This window comes from Seriola lalandi, unplaced genomic scaffold, assembly GCF_002814215.2.
Source record: "Seriola lalandi dorsalis isolate HSWRI2012SDOR001 ecotype SW California unplaced genomic scaffold, Sedor1 jcf7180002054689, whole genome shotgun sequence".
In the NCBI taxonomy this organism is placed as follows: Eukaryota; Metazoa; Chordata; class Actinopteri; order Carangiformes; family Carangidae; genus Seriola; species Seriola lalandi.
The window spans coordinates 3,234,039-3,250,559 of NW_019525242.1; the positions used below are offsets into that span (position 1 = coordinate 3,234,039).

At 39.4% G+C, this 16,521-nt stretch overlaps 3 protein-coding genes across 9 annotated transcripts in view; all 3 read left to right on the forward strand.

The window, feature by feature from the left end:
- Positions 1-4,956: 4,956 nt before the first annotated feature.
- On the forward strand, positions 4,957-6,363 carry LOC111667422 (nuclear factor 7, ovary-like). Its single transcript, XM_023423088.2, has one exon. It carries the CDS (start codon positions 4,957-4,959, stop codon positions 6,361-6,363), a length of 1,407 nt encoding a protein of 468 aa, XP_023278856.1.
- Positions 6,364-7,537: 1,174 nt separating this feature from the next.
- tmem177 (transmembrane protein 177) lies at positions 7,538-10,800 on the forward strand. The gene is made up of 3 exons (XM_023423044.2): positions 7,538-7,642; positions 8,467-8,731; positions 9,112-10,800. Exons 2-3 carry the CDS (start codon positions 8,531-8,533, stop codon positions 9,841-9,843), a joined length of 933 nt encoding a protein of 310 aa, XP_023278812.1. The 5' UTR covers positions 7,538-7,642; positions 8,467-8,530; the 3' UTR covers positions 9,844-10,800.
- Positions 10,801-12,773: 1,973 nt separating this feature from the next.
- Positions 12,774-16,521, forward strand: part of ptpn4a (protein tyrosine phosphatase non-receptor type 4a) — a 68,242-nt gene continuing 64,494 nt past the window's right edge. For all 7 annotated transcript variants that reach the window (XM_023423115.2, XM_023423116.2, XM_023423118.2 and 4 more), the window contains exon 1: positions 12,774-13,294. The gene's annotated coding sequence lies outside the window, so the exon portion shown is untranslated. The remainder of the gene's footprint in view (positions 13,295-16,521) is intronic.

Here is a 16,521-nt window from a genome sequence, read left to right on the forward strand (position 1 = left end):
CACATTTTTAACACCTACAGTTTAAGAACAAAAAATTCTAAATTGTCTTAAACAGTCACATGGTACTGAAATTTAGCCCAAAATATGAAGTGAAGTACAGTAAGTAGAGTTACATTTTGATCCACCTATATAGTGTAAAGGGTAAGGACACTTTTTGAAGGGAAAAGGTGGACATTTGTTCAAATTCATTCTAAACCAAAAGAACAGAAACGTTCTTCTCCAGGTATAGAATACTCTCACCATCCACATCCACAACAGCTATATCCACAATAACCAAACCACAAATACTCTATGTTTGTGGTAGTAGGATGGAAAAGATTTGAAATATCCTTTACCAAGTTTAAAAGTGCTGGAGTTACACTTGAGACTGTTAGCAAAACAAGAATATGATAATAATTGTAATAATATGAGCATGCTAACATATTCAAAATTACAGTATTAACATGCTGATGTTTAGATGGCAATGTTTACCATGTTCAGATTTTCAGATTACATTTCCTACTGTGTCAGTGTGTTACAATGTTGGCCAGCCCAGCTGCAATGTATTAGAAATGCACCCCCACTAAAATCAACAGTTATAGTAAACTAGGTTAGGGTGTTTTTTTTCTATCTATCCGGATCTACATCCAGTACATTTCAATTGTGACAATGTATTATCAGACCTTTATTTGACATTTACCATAAGGTAAGATAAATGTACTGTGTAATGTTGTAATCCGGTTAGCAGTGACACAAAAATTCTCTTTTTGTTTTCCCGGTAATGTTCATCAAGGAGTCAGGAGCTTGCCCTATTTGACATAAGGATCTATTGATCTAGGCTTTGGAGGACTTGTAGGAAGCAATCAGGAGGTGGTGAATTGATTGACTGGGTTACTGATTTATTCATTCACTGAGAGGTCACTCCACTGGCTCGGACGGCAAGTTGATGGGATCTTAATTTGAGAATTGATTGCTTTGTGTCTCCTGCATACTCCTCATTTTTCCTCAGATGCTGCTGGTGTTTGCAGGGCAGGGTCAGACAGAGTGCAGGTGGAGCCTTTCTATGGCAGCCTATACAGTCACAGGTAAGCCAATGGCTAATGAACACATCTGTACTAAATCAAATGATATCTTAATTTTTTTTTTTTATCCTGAGAGAAATAATTCTAGCATTTATACAATTCTTAAAGGTAATTTTCTCAAAGACCACAGTGTTCATCATGTCAACCTTGTGTAAATTCAGTGTCATGGATCATTAAGCACCATTGACATCTGTGTGTGTTTGTCAATATTTATGCGGTGACACATAATGCATATACAGTATGTGCACGTGCATCATGTGTAAAGAAACATGCAGTGAATCCATCACTGTCCAGCAAATAGCCTCCTTGACCTTTGGGGATACCCTCAAAAACTTCTCACTCCTCTGCCACTTAACACATGAACACATAAGGATCCTATAGAGATCAGACAGAATTCAGCTTTTTTTGAATTTTTTTTTTTGGTTTATTACATGAAGCAAAATGTGCTGTCTGTGGTCTCACTGCTGTCTCCTACCTGAGTTGGATGTTGTCCCTTCAGGCTGGTCTAAAATGCCAAGGAGCAAAGAGAGGTCATTGAGACCACTATCAGCTCTTAAAAAATATTCATGTGCTTCCAGCCTAATTCTTTGCACAGTCACAGGCATTCAGCTTCTTCCAGCATGCATTGTGCTTCCAGTCCATCAGAGGACTGACACAGCTCTGTATAATGATAATTATGATAATGGCATGTAAATGTCATGAACACACAAACTGACAATACTCCCTTGTATCATTGTGATTTGTGTACTTATTTATTAGAGGTTTATAGCTTACAATAGAACAGAATAGAATAGAATCAAATAGAATAGAAGAAGGGATTCTCCCTGTGTCTTTCTCTTCAGACACACACATATTACACACATACACAAAGACACACACTTCCATTGCCTCTTGCCTGTTTCCATGGAGACACTAGTGAGCTGTTTCTTTCCACTAGGATCAGACCGTCTGACTTGATCACAATGCATATGCACACACATACACGCACACTTGCATGCACACAGACAGTAAAGTGGTACATTTTTTAGTTTTACCATGTCAATCTGTACAACAATAACTGTTATACTGTCCTACTTAGGGATTATCCCTCCATGCACGAGGTTATTTACTATCACCATTCTACTGCTGCTAAGTAGATAACGTATTACTCATCCAGTCTCTCATTTGCTGTTTTCTGCAATAGTTTCTGTTGTCCAGATTGTTGCAAATTAAGGTTTTAATGTGATGAAAGTGTGAATGTTTTTATAAGTGCATATTGGAAATGCATCAGTTTTCATATTGTATTTTACCAAAGAGATGGGATAAAACACTGCAAGCCAAATGGGAGCACAATGAGCTCAGAAGGTGATGAGGGTTAGGGAGGATAAAATGTGCTTTTTGTTCAAATGAATAATATAAATGTTCCTCATCTTGTACTGCAAATGTTTATAATAATAATCACAATCCTTATTGATGAAAATCCTCTGAATGCTTTTTACTCTTCCAGCAGTTGCACATTGTGATTTCAACTATTGTCATTAGAGGTTATCAGAGGTCATCATGCAGTATGATAGTCTAAGATACTGAGACTTTTCTCACTTGTGTCTTTAGTAACTGCAAAACTTTCACTTCCTCCTCTAGCAGTGCTGTGTGCAGCCAGTCAGGTTCTGTAAAGGTTCAAAGCAGGTTGATGTTGCGACTCTTTGTGACATCCTCTGGAAAATTACTGTTCTAGCTAATCTGCTTTAACTTTAAAAAACATTTAAAATCTTTAATCTCTCTGTTCACAAAATGTGGTTTTATTAAAGATGGGAGGTGAATCATTATGTGTGATCCTGAAGCGATTAATTCAGTATTTGCAATATAATTGTCAAAGCATAATTACCAAAGCTGTAGTCCGTCACACTAGAAATACAGCTAATAATAGATAGCAGTTTTAGTATTAAAATTGTACTGCATAAAATAACAAGAAAATATAGTACGGTCTTAATTTTCTAAGCCTAATGTCTTTGTCCAACAGTGGGGGAAGTTCATCTGATGCCTGTTCTGATGCATCTTATGTTTGAAAATGAAGTCAGTCTAGCACTGCGGAATCACCCTGTTTTGTACAGTGTTATAACAGATTACAGCATTGCTCAATAGCAATGTGCTAAATATTTGATTATTTTCATTTATTTTATTGGACTGAAGGAAATGTGATTGTATATTGTGAGAAATATATTTGAGGCTGCTTTAAGACTGATGCAAAATTTACACCAGATGCACCACATCAGCAGCACATAGGACGCATGACTGAGCAAAGCTTTGAATAGTGTGATTTTGAAGTGAAACAGACCTGCTATTTAAAACTGTTTCTATACTCATGGATTATTTCTGGATTGGAAACTCTTGGGCATTTAGATTCTCATGGAAATGTATGCTTCGGTGTTTGATGCATTGTTGGTAAGGTGCACTATTCCCTTGTCATTGATATAGAGTCAGGCCCCTCAGGCTTTACCAGGTCCTTGTACAAGCCTGAGGTACAGAGTACAAGGACCTGAGTACTGTATTAATTCACATTGTAAGTTGCAGTAACAGCAGGCATCACAAAAACAATGACTCAGAGAAGAAATAAAATACAAACCTAAGTATGAGCCTAAATAGAAACTGAACTAAAACAAAAAAAATTAGGATCACACTAACTATAATATACTTATACAGTGGCTTCACATGGAAATTCAGACCCTTTCACTTCCTTTCTTTCTTTTATGGTGTTGTAGATTTAATTCTAAATGGTTTTGCACATCAGTCTAAACTAGGTTACCCATAATAACAATATAAAAATGTTTTTTTTAGAAAATTTGGCAAATTTAAATAATATATCAACAAAAATCAATGATGAAATCTCATTTACAAAAGTATTCAGACCCTGTTCACTTTAATTATCCTTGATTTGTGTCTGGAACTTAATTTGAGTCCACCTCTGGCAAATTGAATTGGTTGGAGATCATTTAGAAAGACCCACATATATATACATAAGGTATATAAGGTCCAACAATTCACACTGCATTTCAGGACAGAAACCAACTCATGAAGTCCAAGGAATTCTCCATAGACCTCCACGATATAATTAATTGTGATCACATATAGACCAATTGTGAAATGGAAGAAGTCTGGAGTCATCAGGACTCTTCCAGAAGTTGACCATCTGGCTAAACTGGCAATAAGGACCTTTGTCAGAGAGGTGACCCAGAACCCAGAGCTTCGAATATGTAGTGCAGTTACTTCCTGATTGCCCAGAGGACGGCGTTAATACATTGGCTGTCAAGAATCTCAGCTCTCAGAGAAGTAGTGGATATCGGGAAAGCCCAAGAAAATAAAGAGTATGTAACTATTTTCTTTACTATGGAATAAGGCCTATTTTATGATATGGAAAAACGACTCAATTAGATAATATGGGGGTCGTTATTTGTATTTGTATTTATTACCGAACATTACTGATATAGTTATCTAATTAGGACTCAGTGACTGGATTATTTGTCATACTGTTTTAATATCAGCTGTTCCCCCACGGTTACTAGCCCAACTCCAGTCAGCCCTTAGCTGCTTCCTGGACGTGACATACCTCCGCCAAGGCCAATGTCAAACAACATAAACCAGACTTCAGACGAGAAGATTCAAATTCTTAGTAAATAATCCATATTTTAACCAAAATGTAAAGGGTTATTCCCTGGCCCATGATCCATCCCTCCACCAAGTTCAGTTCAAATCGGTACAGTACTTTTTGCATAATCCCGCTGACAAATAAACAGGTGAAAACATGACCTCCCTAGCACAGGTAAATGACTGTATAACAGTAGGTGGCGATAATAATCCGCAATTTGCCATTAAAATTTCTGAGGAAGGGAAGAAGAAAAAGAGGAGGCGGCATAACAAAATGGCTTCCAGTTGGTCGGCAGCAGCTTTAGAGCTCTCCTGTCCGGTCTGCCAGGACATCTTTAAAGATCCCGTCCTGCTTCCTTGCAGCCACACCTTCTGTAACGTCTGTGTTCAACAATGGTGGAGAACCAAACAAACACGAGTGTGTCCCGTTTGTAAAGCAGTGTCTCCTCGGTCTAATATACCGCCTCGGAACCTCGTGTTGAAGAACCTGTGCGAGGCTTTCGTGCTGGAAGTGGAGTCAGGCGTTGTCTGCCGCCTCCACACGGAGAGACTGAAGCTCTATTGCGTGGACCACCAGACACCTGTTTGTGTTGTCTGCAGAGACTCGAGCCAGCACAGAAACCACACATTTACACCCGTGAACGAAGCTGCAGAGTTTCACAGAAACGGTCTGCTGAAGCGCCTGAAGCCCTTACGAGAGAAAGTGAAACTATTCCATGAAGTGAAAGAGAAATGGGAGAAAACAGATGAAGACATTAAGAACCAAGCTGGGGAAACAGAGAGGAAGGTAAGAGAGGAGTTCAGGGTGCTTCGGACGTTTTTGCAAGAGGAGGAAAATGTTAGGATTGCAGCACTGAAACAAGAAGAGATGCATAAAAGAGGGATGATGAAGGACAAGATCTCAGTTTTGATCAGAGAAATAAACGCTATGGAAAGTACCATCAAAACCATAGAGGATGGGCTTACAGGCGATGACACATCTTTCCTGATAAAAGTCAATACTCTGACAGAAGAAACTCAGCGCCCCCTGCCGGATGATCCACGGCATGTAACGGGAGTCCAGATCAACGTTGCCAAATACCTGGCAAATATTAGCTTCAGCGTCTGGTGCAAAATGATAGAGAAAGTGTCATACACCCCTGTGATCTTGAACCCAAACACTGCCCATGAAGAGCTCCACCTGTCTGAGTGTTTGACCAGTGTGACATGTGGACCCAAACAGGCTCTAGCTTCAACCCCAGAGAGGATGGAGCAGCACCGCTGCGTCCTCGGATTTGAGGGCTACAGCTCAGGGAGTCACAGCTGGATCGTGGAGGTTGGAGACAGTCAAGTATGGGCACTGGGTGTGATGGCACAGGACGCTCAGAGGATGGGAAACATACTGTCTGGGTTATGGATGCTGAGGTTCTGCCATGGTAAATTCACAGCATTCTGCCCATCACGTCCAGGCTCTGTCCTCCCATTGAAGGACAGGCCTCAGAGGGTCAGAGTTTACCTGGACTGGGAGAAAGGAAAGCTGTCCTTCTTGGATCAACAAACTGACACAGTCTTACACACCTTCACACACACATTCACCAGCAAGCTGTTTCCATACATCAACACCTGGAGTGACCTTCCACTGAAGATTTTACCCGTGAAACTCTCCGTAACAGTGACAAACCTGTTAAGGAATTGCAGATAAGAAGAGAATCGATTAAGAATTAATGAGTAAATCAATCAAGTGTTGAAATTATTGATATGTTTTATTCATTTATATTGGTCTTTGAAGACAGATTTTTGTTTCAACTTTTTTATATCTGTCATTGCAATAACAAAAGTAATGTGATACAATAGAGGAAAACAGAACTTAAACAAAAAATGTAAAGAATTAAGGTTATGAATACTGCATTGAATACTGCAACTTAAACACCAAAAAATATATACTGTACATCAACAACCAGTGTTGGTCAATGATGCAGTAGCATGGGGTGTATTTAATAGTGGTAATAATTTACTCATATCCCTGAATATAAGTAATGTAAAATACATTAAAATTGAGAAATTAAGCAGTAGCTGACAACTTAGTTAAAATAACCTGTTATAACTTTATCAACACTGTCAAAGCCAGAAACCTGTGAGAATAATGCTTCATTGGGGACATTTCCCACTGATCAAATGGTAGCAATTCACTTAAACTTATTTGCACACTTGTCAATGTTTTTGCCTTTATAGTTTTATTTATATTGCGCATAGATTAAGTTTCTTCATAGGGTGTTGGTACCTTGGTGGTAAGGTAGCATTGAACAGTTGTTTTTGTTTTCTTTCACTGCTCAAGTGCCTTTGCATTTCAAATATCAAAAATGTTTTTGGTTTGTTAAGATTTGACAATTATTTGTTATTGTACTTTATTGAGCCATGGTTGCCTTATTAAAACTACTTCCACCTCTATATGCGTAACTCTCAATTGATCCATTTATGTAAATGTATAGCTGCAAATAATATTAATAAAATAAAATAATAATTAAAACATACTTTTCCTCATGCAAAATAATGAGCAATTATAATACACAATATTGTGAATGATTATTTCAAGCTATGATTATTAATTATGTTATGATATGTGATTCACATGGTTTTCCTATCTATTTCCATTCAACGAAAGATCACCAGCTAACCAAGTGCTGCAAGTTTTACAACTTTAGATCATGATTATTTTATTATATACATTTGACAAAGTATTTATTTACTTACTTATTCATTATTTTAACATTCTGTCATGTTAATGACTTCATTGCAGTGCTTAAATACATTAATGTTGCCCAAAAACTCAAATATACAGCACATGCCACTTCTAAACACCCTGTCGTAAAGCGGTCGTGCAAAAGCATGACGGCAGCTAAACCGCTTTACGGACAGGATTTTCTGTCGTCATGTAACTGTTTGGTGCTGTACGTCTGTCCTTGTAAAGATGCCCAGAACATGTGAGTGTTTCAAGCTGTCTGTTGGCTGTGAAGCCAGTAAATGCAGTTGTTTTTATTCTGTATTGTTTTGATCCATTTAGTGAGATGAAGCGGTTTTCAGAAGTGTATTTGACTTTTAGGGTCGTCGGCCAACGTTACTGTGTGTAATGCATAGTAGAAAATGAATGAATAGAAAAACAACCGGCGTTACAAGCCGATTGTATCTATTTGCAGCATTAAAGTTAGTTAACGATATTTTAAGCGTGTTTTAGTGGAGTTTTTTTGTTTTATTTTAACAGCGTTAAATACACAGTGATAGTGTTTGACATGTACTTCTAGGCTAACTTTAATTCGGTTGAGAAATTACAATCAGAACTCTTAAGACAACACTTAAAATATACGAATATAACCCTCAGTTGTTGCTTATTAGCAAGTAGACATTGTTGTTTCACTACACATCAGCTACATCTGTAGACTGGAACGTAACAGTAACGTATTGCATTACTTGTGTCAGCTATCATCTTCCCATTTGTAGTCACTGTCATTTTTGTTAACCTTGAAGACATGATGACTGTTGTGTGAACCTCTTAACTGAAGCTGACTGAATATGGTCTGTGATGAAGGTGATGTTACAGAGGCCAGGACGTTAAAGAAAATGCCTCTTCAACAGGACAACAAAGGTTGAACTCCCTGCCTGAAGTGTCCTTGAGAACAACTCTTAAACTCTCTGACAGGATGTGAATTGCTTGAATCATCATGTGTCTATTGAGAACTGATTTCTTGCCTGTCTATTACACGCAGGCCTGTTGGTATACTCATGAATGCACTGCCTGCCTCTTTCACAGATGCTGCCTACTGAAGTCTTCAGCACTTAACTGACATAAAATCAGTCAACAACAAAAACGTAACATGGCGTCTCGCCTCCTCAAGTACTCAGTGCTTCTTCAGAAGTACCGGACTCCGCTGCTCATCACGAGCTGTGGCGGGGTCTTTGCAGCCAACATGTTCTACCATGTTTTCCCTGACATGTCCTACCGTCAGCTGTATCAGGCCTGGTTCAAGGGAGAGCCAGTCGCACTGTCTGAAAAACTGGAGGAGGTTTTCCAGCAGGTAGTGTAAATGTGTCTGTGTGCAGGCATTTTAGTATTTTTTTGTAATGTTGATTAGATTTGTACAATTATTTACAGATGAGATAAAAAAACTTTAAAAAAAGACCCAAAGGGCATTTCACCTAGAAATTCATTCATTGGTACCTATTTATCTATTAAAAAGAACTACATATGAGCAATAATGCATGTCAGTTATTTGCACTGGCATATGAATGCATAACAGTTTTACAGTAGGTTAAGTAGACAATGTAGTCAACATGATACAGACCTTTTAAATTAATTAATTACAGCACACACACAAAGCATATATTTAATTGACAAAAAATCTAAATTCATACTTGAATTCACAATTTAATGTCGTTTATTTTGTTTAATTTGTAGGTGTTGAAGGATTATGGTATCAGCTCAACCAAGAATTTCTCTGCCTTCGCCTCCTTTGGGTTCCATCCGGTTGGTGCTGGTGTCCCCTGGCTCCCTGCAGGGGCTCAAGTTGGCATCCCAGCAAACTTTAACAGCACGTCTGACAACTCGAGTGGAATCACCAACCGCAGCATTTTCATCAATGGAAAAACGGTGGAGTGGGACAGCGATACTGGCTCTGCACTAAAGGAGGCACTGACGTTTTCCATGGATGCACAGAAGTTTGCCGTAGCGCGAGAGGTGGCCCGCTTGCAGTCCGGAGGACCTGTTCTGAATGCTGTCGTGGCCCCGTTCTGCCTGGGTGGGGTTTGGGTGTACAGCGTGGTGCTGAAGCAGGTGTTCGGACTCCACGCTGGGCCTGCGCTGTTTCGGGGAGCTGCGAACATTGTGGCGCTGGGCCTCGGTGCCGTGTCCTACTTGCTCACCTCGGATGCTGTCAGCCAGTGGATTGACTACAGCTCAGACAAAAATGCGGCTGCACTGTCACGCGATTATGCCAAAGGAGGGGTTGAGTTTTATGATAAGATTCTGTCCAGAAACAAGAATCTGCGCTCTCTGATGGGCCAGAAGGGAGAGGAGATGTATGCTCCCAGTGGGAACTTGTTTCCTGCTCACCTCCTTCAGCTGAAACATACTCCGTATACATCCAGGAGGGAAGGGATCCTAGCTTTACTGAAAGAAGAGAAAGTTTGAAAAGAAAGGGGAGGAGGGCTGTTATGTTAAGAGTTAAAATCATTGTAACTGGGCCTCACATGAACGACTGTAATTATCTACTTGGGCTTGTCTCTGAATAGACTCCAGTGGTGTAGGAAGGTCTCTGAGCTTAACATTCTTTTCAAAGAGATATGTCATCCCACATGTTCTGAATGTTATTTTGTGAATCATGAAGTGCAGAACAATTCAAATTACAAAGAAGTCTTGTAAACCCCTGGGGTCTCAGATTTTTGGTGGCGTGTGTGACTGGTGACTTATTTATCCAACAGATTAATTCTGGATCCAGAGCACAAGTAATTTACTGTATTATTAACATGTGTTTATACAACCACATGTTCCAAACAGAAAATAAAAAATAAAATATAAGGTGTCTTTTTTAAGGTGTTTTTTATGTCTCTAGATATTACAATTACAACATGCAAGGAATGATCTGTGTGGCAAAACACTCGGTTAAACAGGCCAAAATGCTAAATTACAATTATTACATCCTATTATTGTTATCTAGCCATGCATATAATTTTATCCTGAGTAATATTGTTTTCAGAAACGCATCATTTTAAATTCTGTGACTGCCATTTTTCATATCTCAGAACCTGAAACCCTTTATTTCTCCCCCAATTTTTCAAATAAGAGAGGGAGTCATCATAATAATCATGCAACACTGGAGATTTCCTATTGCACATCGTAGGCTCACTTCAACAGACTAGTTAGACAAAAGCATTTTCCTTCATTTTGAAGAATTTGTGGTGGAGAATGTGAGGCGTCCTTGGGTTCAGCATCTCCAGGTGTGTTACCACTCAATGAAAGTCAGGAAAAACCATTATGGAGGAAAATATCTGGATTTCTCTGGAATGGACTGGTACTTAAAAAGCTGTGTACTGTTTTTGTTTTGGTGGAGATGTTAAGCCATATTAAATGAATGAATCCTCCCACAAAGCAGCTGTGTGTAATGTTCATAATGAAGACACCATGATAATATAAAACTGGTTAATGCAGTGTTCTCCCAGTACACCTATATAAAAGCTCCATCTTTCTGTTTTTCCCTGTGCTCTCTTTTTACCTATAGTCATCTGTTTGTCCTTACTTAAATAACTAATTGAGTTGATCATCTAACATCGCTATAATGAACAGTAAAGTTCTTTTATGCTTCTCAGCTCACATCTCAAAATAACCTTTAAGAAGAGTAACACTCTACACACCCATACATCATTTGCATGACCCTAAGTAATTTGCTCAGCGATAATAATCTTAATATGCAGCTTATTGTGACTCAGAACTCATCATATAGCACTCAAGTTCCCTTAGGTTGTCTGCATATTAACAAGGCTCAGATACGGTGTTTTAATTACATTTCCAATCTTGTACCCTGTGGACTGAACTAAATATAGAAGCATGTAATTAATAGTGTTGCAGACAGACATGCATTTACATTATTACACTTTTTACATTATTGTCCTTAGGGTAGACCATTCCATAGAAGTAGTAATGAAAGTGGAAATTCATTGTGTGCTTTTTCTCTGTCGGGCGAATGGGATCAAAACTAGAAGGCACATGTTCTGATAAAATCTGGACATAAAAAGCATGCAGATGGCAGAACTGTTGGAGCAGAGTAGTGGGACTGTTCTTAATCAGGACAGCTTGGTCTCAGTGTTCTCTGACAGCAAGTGTCCTCTCTACACTTGTGCCCTTGAGCAAGATGCTGAATTTGCTCCAGATCCATAGTTATGCAGCAGATTGTAGACTTTGACTTTCTGCACTCTTCAGTGAGTAATGCTTTCCCAAATGCACAAACATAATAGAAATATTTTTATTGTTCTAAAACACCCCCCTTATTATCAGGTCATGCCATATTGAAAACACAATTGAAAAAAAGTTGAAAGTCCCTATGAAGAAGGCACAGAGAAAAAAGCTTTGACCAAATTTTTAGGTCTACTTCATCATTTCCCTGGCTACAAAGTGGCTTTTGAGATATGCATAACAACAACACTGGGCTTATTGTGTTGCTCTCACCGCTCCGCTTCATCTGCTTACTTCATTGTTTGCCCTACAGAGATAACTGTACAATGGACCATTGTTTGTTGCATTGTAGGCTGTTTTCTTTCTTCCACTGGAGGTCAGTACAGCCCATATTACCATTCTTACAATTTGCTACTATCTTTCTTTTACAGTGTCTATGAATGACAGGACTACAGAATCATTCCGTCTGAATGGACAGGCTTGGACTTGAAGTGAAAGAAGAAAAAAAAGTCATTTTCATAACTACATTCATATTTGAAAGTCACACAAAGATATTCATTCGGAATTTTTGCCTTTTGTAGAGACAGGGCTATTTTCAAATTGAAGTTTAAGTTTAAAATACATTATACAGATATTAAAGTGAAGTGTGTGTGTGTGTGTGTGTGTGTGTGATAGAGAGAGAGAGAGAGAGAGTGAGAGAGAGAGAGAGAGAAAGAGAGAGAGAGAGAGTGTGTGTTAAGTTACCCTATAAGGAATAATATGGTAGGCTATACATTCCCACTCCTAATGCCCTGCCTGAAAATGCTATTGAAAACAAAAGCTGAGAAAGTTGATTTTATTTTCGACTTCGGTGGCCTTTTAAAAAATAAAGGAGGGTTAATTTCACAATCCTTAGCCATGTGTATAATATAATATAGTATAGTATAATATGATATCCATTTCGCAATATATGCTAAATGTCAAGATCAATACAACATCAAATTTCCTATTATTCAGTTTGTACAGTACATACATACAAACATAAGTACATGCTTATGCACATATATACCAATACAGATTTTGCATTGGTTCTACCTGGGTGCGCTCAAAAACAAACAGCGCGCCTCCCGCCCCGTGGCCCCGCCCCTGTGCGCTCGGTTTGCGCCATTACGTCTCTTTACTGATCACTGCTGTGGTGCAAGGCAGTCAGGCAAAGCAGCTGCAGAGAGACCAGGGAACGCTGACAACAACGGACAGGCTCATGTTGGGAAAGTCAGAAACGCAACATTTGCCTATTCGGTGATTTTATGTCCAACATTTTTCACTTATAACCTTTTCGGTGATCGCATTTTCTTTATTTTTACGCGTGCGTGGGATTATATTTCACATTCTCTCGACCTGAAATGACTGCTAGTCGCCGTGTCTAGCCAATGGTTACTGCGGGGGCTCCTGTCTTGTGGATTATCCGTCGTCGCCGAGCCAGTCGCATGGTCGAGCCCGGAGGAGGCCCCGCTCTGCTGGATGGATGTGTGTGAAGCAGCGCTGGACTCCGAGTACTGATGAAGACTGTGATAGTGATGATGCTCGGGTTTCATCGGCAGTGGTTGAACTGATCTTGGATGTTCGGGCTATATCGCCCCTACACAAATCATTTCCTCATACAGCAAAAATTATATTCCTTAAAAACTGGACGCCCCTGGAGCAGTTTATGACGGTAAGAAAGACACTCATTCACAGGCCACCAGTTCTTACAGCCAACTGACGTTAGCTAGCTAGCTTAGCGCTGTCACTTTTATCCAAGTTGCTGCCCGCACCGCTAAATTGGCTAATATTGCGAAATAACATTGGGATAATGTTACTCCAAAGAGCCTGTGTCGTAATTACGCGTGTGCCTGCTTGAGTGGGGTCTGGCAAAAAGAAATAAAAAACGCTTTTATGCATTTTACTCTATAACCTCAATAGCCAGTGCTTGTGTAGCTTGCTTGTTAGCTAGCTGTTTCTTAGCCCATTCAATATATCGCAGCTTACTTTACGTAGCTGCGAAACAGTAGCTAATCCACTCTGCACCGTATTGGTATGCATTTAAAGGTTTATTGAATCAGTAAAACTTTGTTCAGCCTTCCTGTAGTCGACATATATAATTTAATTAAACAGGCCGTTAATAGCTCATTCATTGTACAGTGTACAATAAGCCCTTTAATGACAGAGTCCAGTTGGCGTTCAATGGGACCAGTGCGGCGTCAGTTATGTTACAACTGTGGCTTTAAATATGATATTGTTTTATCTTATGAAACATTCAAAATATTAGTGATTATAGAGATATTTGAATTGCAGTATGTCAGCGCAAGTGTTGTTTGACTTAGCTAATATGATTATCTTATCATACAGCCTAAACGATAAGTGCATATACCGAATACAGGTCATTCAGATAAATTGGATGTGGGTTTTTTGTCATTCATTGCTAAATGACTGGTGAAGCACCGTTTGTTAAACTGCTCTCATGTACGTGTCACATTCTAGAAATGTCACACGAAAGGGCCTATATGGATAAGCTGCTTATTGCGACCCCGCATTCAATTTGACGGTGCATCAATTATTATTATTATTTTTTTTTTGCTAAGTAAACGATAGAAAAGTGCTCATGTCTGCTGGGCGAAAAGCTGTTAACTATGTGGTGTTAAGTAATGGATGTGAGGGTTTGCTGTGATGAGGCGTCCTCCTTTTTGTCGATGACGTAATCCTCCACCATCCGTGCCACATCTTTTGGGTCGCAGTCGGTTCCTCTGCTGCCTGCTGTTTGCCAGTCTGCTGCCGCTGCTGAGATCATATGGACCCTGCTCTGTCCTGTTTGTCTAGCCTCTCTCTCTCCCTCTCTCCCTGGCTCTCTCTTGTCCTTTTATCTATCTGAATTGCAAAATGACTCTAGAGTCATGTCACAATTGTTTCTGAAGGGGATCTCAGTAAGGGGTGGCAAAGGAAGGAACTGTGAATGAAATCCTATAGGTGGGTTCAGTTTTCCAAGTATTCACCAAAATCAGCAGCCCAAAAAATTGTGTGACTAAGGATCCCCTAGGGATTATGTGAAGGGGGCAACAAAAGCCCCCCACACCCCCAACCTGATGACATACTGTGTATATCCTGTGTAATTTTACCGACTCTTCATGTGTAAGATGAGACAGTGGGATTTGTTTTGACAAGAGCTTTTCTACAGTATCCATTTCTGAAGGAATCCCCATAAACAAAATGCTTAACAGATGGGGGTCCAACAAAATGACTTTGACCTAATGTTTGTAGCTCTTCTTGACCTGAATACATTTGGGAATCCCTGTCTGGGGGAGCTGTTGGTTGCTGAAGCTGAACTACTTACCTTGGGAATTAGGCCTGCCATGTTGCGACACATTTCTAGGCCTGTTTTGCCACCATATTATACATTAAAGCTGTGGTAGTAAGGATTCATTTGCTTTAGACTAGACTGGACTACTAGAAAAGTACTTCGTACTATGTCAAGGGCTTGTTAGCTTGTGCAGTTCGTACTTAGTTTTGCTCCCAAACTAGAAAATATCACACTGATCAAATGATATGTAATTGTGCAATAATTTATTGTGACATACACTCTTAAGAGCTTTTTTTAAATATAGTCATTTGTTGTCATCATTTAACTATATGATTTTAGCTATATGTTTTTATCTGACCCATCTATTTTTTTTTTTCTCCACACACTTTGTGATAGTTGTTCTTTAAAAGGCTGAAACCAATCCTGAGTGCCCTAATGGTGTTGAAAACAACAGAACCAGTCTGAAAGCCAAAGTAAAATTTTGCAACCAGAGCTCAGAGAGAATAAAGAGAGGAGAGTCAGGATCTTTAAAGCCACAATCTTTAATAATAAAAAGGGAATCCCATCTCTGATAGCTTAGACATAGAGTAGAATTGGTGGCTGTGCTGTGGTGCTGTTGGTACCTAAACATGACTAAATAAGGCTGTGCAAAGTTTGTTGTCATGAAATAAAAATGCAGCTGGACCATTTTTATTTGATACATATTACAAATTCATAAATGATGTGCTGAACAGAATCCTGGATTGAACTCTAAATTTCTTTGCTTTTGCTCCATCTAAACCTGTAGAAGTGGATGGACTCAGCTGGTGAAGATTAAATTGCCTGTGGCAATGGCCCCGTTTTACTTGAGCAGTGCACCTGAACCAGCCATCCCCATGGTTTACAACAGAAGTGTGTGCGTGAGACAGAGGGAGAGAAAGCAGATAGTAAAAAGTGCGTGGAGCAACGGAAGAGATGATATGGATAGAGAGCGACAGAGGGAGGAAGACAGAGGGGGCACAGGTGTGGCAGAGGTAATTGGGATTAACTTCACCTGCTAGCAGAGTTCTGGGGGATCCCATGGGAGCAAGCTTGGAGTCAGGTAGTATCATCAGATCCCAAGACAACGTGGGATCAAATTTAACTGTGGATATATTGCAGAGGCAAATTGTAATTTACCCTTACGTTATTTCCAACAATTCAACCTTAAAAGTTGCTGCTTAATAACAGCAAAAATGACAAATAAATTCAGACAGTTGTTCTCCCTTTAGTTGAAATTATTGCAGTTTGAGAAATTGTTGGTCAATATTACTTGTAGCAAGGATCTGCTCTTGATGATATCCTGATGTTTTGATTTGAAGTGTAGCATGCATTAACTGAGGAACAGTGTTGAATAATACTGTTTTACTGCCAGCACCACATGTTCAATGCTTTGGTCGATAGGTGCAAGCATTAAACTGTTTCATTAGTGTTAATGTGGCAAGCTTGGAGGTGCAGAAAATTCAAGTCCACTTTGGCGTCCTCAGACCTATTACTACCAATTTATCATCATGCCATTTTTGCAGATGTGTCTCCACAAGTTTGACTGGTCCTGGTAGTGCCAGTATAGAAAATGCATGAAGATGACA

Excerpts from the sequence above, each read along its gene's own strand:
- tmem177 (XM_023423044.2), top strand. The coding sequence starts at position 8,531 with ATGGCGTCTCGCCTCCTCAAGTACTCAGTGCTTCTTCAGAAGTACCGG. Across the intron at positions 8,732-9,111 it reads TGGAGGAGGTTTTCCAGCAG|GTGTTGAAGGATTATGGTAT; the intron begins GTAGTGTAAATG and ends TTTAATTTGTAG.
- LOC111667422 (XM_023423088.2), top strand. The coding sequence starts at position 4,957 with ATGGCTTCCAGTTGGTCGGCAGCAGCTTTAGAGCTCTCCTGTCCGGTC.